The sequence below is a fragment of the Eurypyga helias genome, unplaced genomic scaffold (genome assembly GCF_000690775.1).
Source record: "Eurypyga helias isolate BGI_N326 unplaced genomic scaffold, ASM69077v1 scaffold38932, whole genome shotgun sequence".
NCBI lineage: Eukaryota > Metazoa > Chordata > Aves > Eurypygiformes > Eurypygidae > Eurypyga > Eurypyga helias.
In genome coordinates this window covers 14,695-20,083 of record NW_010236025.1, presented here as the reverse complement: position 1 = coordinate 20,083, position 5,389 = coordinate 14,695, and the positions used below count along the sequence as shown (strand labels likewise).

The window sequence follows — 5,389 nt, the reverse complement described above, 5'->3', positions numbered from 1 at the left end:
CTGGGAGCTTCGAGAGCTCCCACTACAGCATCAGCCCCCCCGCATCGTGCCACAGGCACCGAAGGTTGCTGCCCCGCTAACGGGGATGGCAGAAAACAGATGTGTGCAGCTGCCACTGGTCACAGACCAGCAAATTACCTCGACCCATCGAGACTCTTGCCTTTTTCTTTTTTTTTTTTTTTAAAAAAAAACAGAGATATTTGTAACTTCTTGACCATTCTAATTTTCCTGGAGATTGAGGAAATCAGCTGCAGCAGTCTGGTCAGTAGCAAGAAAAACACCACAGCTACAGAACTGACCACGGCTGACCAAACTATCACCGCTCACCACAGGCCAAACGAAGCCCCGACACGGCAGCGCAGCTACCCACTGCTCCAAGCCTTGACACAGACCATGCCAGATCCCGGCAGCAGCTCCAGTGCCTGGGCTCCCTCTCCGGTCCCGCGCTCTGCCAACAACGAGATCTGTTGCTGCTCTGTCAGCGCCAGCTGAACCATCAAGTCAAATGATCAGAATATTTAAGCCTATTAAAAACGTGCTGTTTGCTTTTGGGTGAATTCAGAAAATCAAAATCCCCAATCAGCTGATGATGGGAAGGCACAGCGAGCACACAAGGTTACCCCAGGGCCCCCATCTTGGTGAGCCTGGGCATCCTCAGCTTTCTGCAACCAGCCCAGTAACAGCCAACGCAGACAGCTCCCGCCACCAGCAAAGCGAGCCAAGAGCCCTCGGCCCCCGTCTGATCCAGACCTCAGCCCACCGCTAAGCGCGAGAGCTGCTCGCATCGAGCTGTGCTAAGCAGAGTGCACCGGGCACAGAAAGCGAAGTGCACGAGCATCCCACGGCAACCTGCTACGCGCGAGCGGCGCTCGCCCCGACAGACACTGTGCGCAGGAAGAAAATACACTCCGATAGCTCGGAGCACATGCTACAACACATTTTGATTCTGGATCCATAGGAAATTTTAGGTCCGCAGGAAATTAAATCATTTAAATTATGGAGATTACCATAGCAACATTGTAACAACCGCTTCTCCTCTTAGCTAGAGCTGAAGTGCCCTGGGTTAAGAGAAGCTTTTGTCTAGGGTAAACAAAACCTTTCCAATAAACCCTGCCTTCAGACCTGGAGAAGGCTTCTCTCCACACAGAGCTCCCCAGCTGTTACAAAGGGCATTTTGAGGTTTCAGCAAACCCCTGAGGCTGAGCAGGCCCCACCTGGGCACGAGCTGGTGCCACCTTCCAGCGCAGGGCTCAAGCCTGGCTCCACGGTCCACGTGGTCCTCCCATGGCTGAGGCGAACCCCGCAGCCACACCGCAGGCAGCGATCGCTCTCTGCGATGAAACGCCTCTTTGCGAGATCTGAAGCCGAGCACCAGTGACACTCCCACCTCTATGCCCGTACTTCCCCAATAAAAGTGTGCTTCAGAGCAGCGGAGCTAGGGGATGCATCGGTTTCTGATTTTGGTAGCAACAGGGGGGCCGTTTCATTAGACAACATTGTTCCAGCTACGCCAAGCAGCTCCAGACCCCAACCATAAAGCACGCAGAAGGCTCCTACGATGCATCTGATCATGCAAGAGGACACTCCAAGTGCTACATCCTGTGTCACATATCAGTCACTCCATGGAGAAAAGAACAAAAAGAAACCCCTTCCCCTAAACTACACGCTCTGCGCAAATAACAAGAGCAAAAATCGTCCAGCTCATTAAAGACCACCATAAAAACTAACTTTAAGAAATAAAAATAAGAAAAAGAAGGCATCCATTCTGTTTGCAGATGGCTTGTATTTAAAGAGAACCCAGGGTTACCAATAAAAAACGTACCCTCTGCTCATGTGCGCAGGACGCTGCATCCCTGCCAGCTCTGGAGACCCATTCCCGCAGCGACCTGCCTCCACATCCGGGGAAGGGAATGCAGCAAGGGAGGGGATGGGGGGCCTCAAATTTCGAAGACCAAACTCAAAGCTGCCACTCATCAAAAGCTGCCACGTCTAAAACCGGGAGAGGAGGGTTTTACCCTCAGGCAGGGTGGCGAAAGACCCTTACCTCGTACCCCAGGCGTGCCGCCCGCTGCAGCAGCGTCTCCCCCGCATTCTTATTGACGATCAGCCTCCGGGCTTCGGGCGGCATGGGCCGGCTCGGGGTGGTCTCCTGAGGGGGGCTTGCAATGGGCAGCTGCGAAGGCTGAGAGACAGGCAGCAACGAGGGAGTCTGCTGCAGGCGATCGTACAGCTTCTGCTCATACGACTTAGCCGGCGAGGAGTCGCAGTCTGAAGTAGGCTCTGGTCGCTTCTTGACTTTCCTCGTTGCCGTGACCTGTCAAAACCATTGTTGCGGGGTGTTTTTATACTCCTTTTCACAATACAGTGATGGGATTATATTTTGCCAGCAAAGAATTACACTTTTCTACTCCCGTTTCATTTTTTAAGAAAGACCGGCCACAGCTTTCAAACGCCAGAATCCTCACTCCCTGCAATAGTGCCTTTAACTCCGGTTAAGAAAAGCAAACACAGAATGTGCAAAGCATCCACAGACGAATCTGAACGCAGTCCCCGCTACCCTGCATGCATGACAGCGCATTAGTTTTAAGCAGGCTGGCTCTGCCTCCTGAGAGGCTGGTGGACAATTAAGTCTAAATAAAGATACCTTATCTTCAGCATTTTCGATATCTGTGGTGTCATCCCCTGTCAGAGATGACCTCCTTCTCCTCTCCTGCAGTGCCAAGTGTTTTGTTTTACACTGACGTTTCCCTGATGGCTTCTCACACTCGCTGTATTTCTGCAGCAGAGATGCGTGTTGGAAATCCTCCTCTTCGTCTGTGTACAGCCCATCTGTCTTCCGGCTTTCTTTAATTTTCTGCTGTTTGGCAGCCAACCTCGAGGCTGGAGTACAGCTTGGCTGAGCCTGCCTTTTGCTGTTTGCATTGGTGGATGAAAGGCTCTTCATGTGCGGAGACACTGGGAATACGGGCAAGCCTAAATGGGAAGGAAAGGCATTACACGTTGCATGGTGTGTTAAAAGGAAAACACATCGCTAGCACTTAACACAAGCTCCTCGGCTGCTTACGAGATCTACCAATTACATTTTCAAACCATTAATATTTTAAGCATTCCACATTCAAATTGTAAATAGCATCTCACCAGTTAACATAACGCTAACAGTTATCAAGGCTCTGATAAAAATGGCTAAATGAAATGCCCCCGCGCCGGGTGCCGGGCCACTGCGAAGGCCATGCCGTGCCATGCCAGCTCAGGGCTGCCGCAGCCCAGCCGCCACGGGCAGGGCGAAAGCCACCTTGCTGGGGGAGAAAACTCGCCTCCTTACCTGGAACTGCTTTATCTGAAGGGGAACCAACTCCTCCGGCAGCCTGGGCCCAGCCGGGCTCGTCTGCCTTCGGCTCGGTGTGGTTGAGGGGGCAGATACCCGAGTGGCGGGGGAGGAGGGGAAAGCAAGAGAGGCAGGAGCATGGATGAGGTCTTAACGGGACAGCAGCGGGGGAACGTTGAGCTTAGCCCAAAGACGGCAGCGAGACAGGGAACATCTCGGCAGCGTTCTTACTTAAAGAACAAACCAGGAGAAGAAAGGCTACTCAAGGAGCCATCCCTACAGGAGCCCTGTGCCAACCCTCTCTATCAAAAACGCAGGGACTTTGCAGGAAAAGCCATCGGCTGCGTTTTCCCAGGCACTCTGTCCTGAAGTGAGTCTTTCTGAGAGAACAGGAACCACTGGGACATCAGGGAACTAAGGCTCTGCTGCTCGTGGCAGGCTAACAGCAGGGCTGGGCTTTCTCCGGGGGTTAGCTCTAACAAGCTGGATCCCACAATCTGGGCCACATGCAAAAAAGCATGGTTACTCTTTTTTTCCTCTTATTTCAGAGTGCAAGCAGGTTTGCAACAAAACAAGGACAGGAAAGTTGACGTTCTATAGTCTGAATTTCCCTTGGGAAGAGAATTGAGGTGACCTCAGAACCAACTCCTCTGCAGAAAAATTAAAGGTTGCTGGAAAGGAAGGGACACTTCAGCCAGACAATACCACACCAGCGAGGGAAGGTGCGGAAAGAACCCTGAGCACTTGAAAGAGGCTCCTTTGCTCCGAGAAGTCTCTGAAGTGATGCTACTTTCAGATCAGAAGAGATGGCAGGAGCAAATAAGGCAGCTGCTCAGAGAAGAGAGACCTTATTTTAAAAAGACTCAATCCAGAGCCAGTCAGTAAAAAAGAAAATAAAATCTAGAATCCTCTTGGTGGGCAGCTTCACACTTTTGTCTTCCTTTAAATAGATCTGTGAAAGCAACTTGCAGAAGGCTTTCTAGATTAAAGATGAAAACAGAAATCCCTCAGCTCTTTCGAGCCACTTTCTAGAAAAAGATGCACACCGCGGATTGCCAAGCAGATGTCAGGGAATTTACGGGACACATGATGCGCAGATTGTTCAGCAAAAACCCAGCAAGTTTTTTAGGCTTTGCAATCCTGAAGGAAGGCGCCTAGTCGTAGGCTGAGCCTATGGATCCATGGCTGTCTTTCCAACTCTGCAAACAGCATGAAGTAAGGAGTGTTTAATTCTCCTGTTCCCAACTAACCTAATTGGAGTAGCACATGAAAAGCTCAACTCCAATACACAAGTATTCTCGTTACCTACTTAATCACTTACTAAAATATCCCAAAGTTGGAAAGCGGCAGCAATGAGGTCTGGTGAGTGCAAGGGGAAGCAAGAAACTGCTGCACGTAGGAAAACAAGAATAGGCAGAATAAAAAACCTCACCGCTTTAAATGACGGAGGAAAAAAACACAGGAAGAGAAGCCTGTCTCAAAGAACTGCAGGCTTTCCCATGCAGGGATGCCGAGGCACTGAAAGCAGAAGTTTAATCACCACAAAAAATGCGTAGTCCAGCCTGCGAGCTCCACGTAAACTCTGTGCCCCGCTCTGACCCTCCACAGCGGTGACGGCAGGCACCAGGCTAAACACGCGCCACGGCTAAGAGACAGAGGGTGCCCAGGAGCTTCGGGATCAATAACGCTGCAAGAGGCCAGCGCTACCCAGGAAAAGCCAAGCATCAGCCTAGGAAACGCGAGAGGAAACACGAGACACGTGCGCAGAAAAAAAGATAAGCAATTAATCCTGGAATCCCATCCCATTCTGACCACTACATACGCGAAGGGAGAAGAAAAACAAGAGTGAGCAGGAATATCCCCAAATATCCATGAAGGGGAAAAAAAAAAAATCCCTAAACCAAAAACCAAAAAAAACCCAGGCCTCCGAGTGATGTGGGTTGTGGCGAGACTGACTCAGAGCAGGACCTGCCTCCCTTCCCGCAGGAGCGGGCTGCGGAGAGGTCCACGTGGAAAAGCAGCTGCTGCCGCGTCACCTGAACGCTGGCTTGTTCAGGTCCCACC

General features: G+C 51.2%; 1 protein-coding gene across 1 annotated transcript in view; it reads right to left on the bottom strand.

Annotated features, from left to right (window-relative positions):
* The window catches only part of BCOR (BCL6 corepressor), a gene marked incomplete at its 5' end in the record, with an annotated part of 34,557 nt that overhangs the window by 14,481 nt on the left and 14,687 nt on the right, over positions 1-5,389 (bottom strand). The window contains 2 exons of the mRNA XM_010146949.1: positions 2,045-2,314; positions 2,645-2,973. Coding sequence (XP_010145251.1) covers positions 2,045-2,314; positions 2,645-2,973 — 599 coding nt within the window. The remainder of the gene's footprint in view (positions 1-2,044; positions 2,315-2,644; positions 2,974-5,389) is intronic.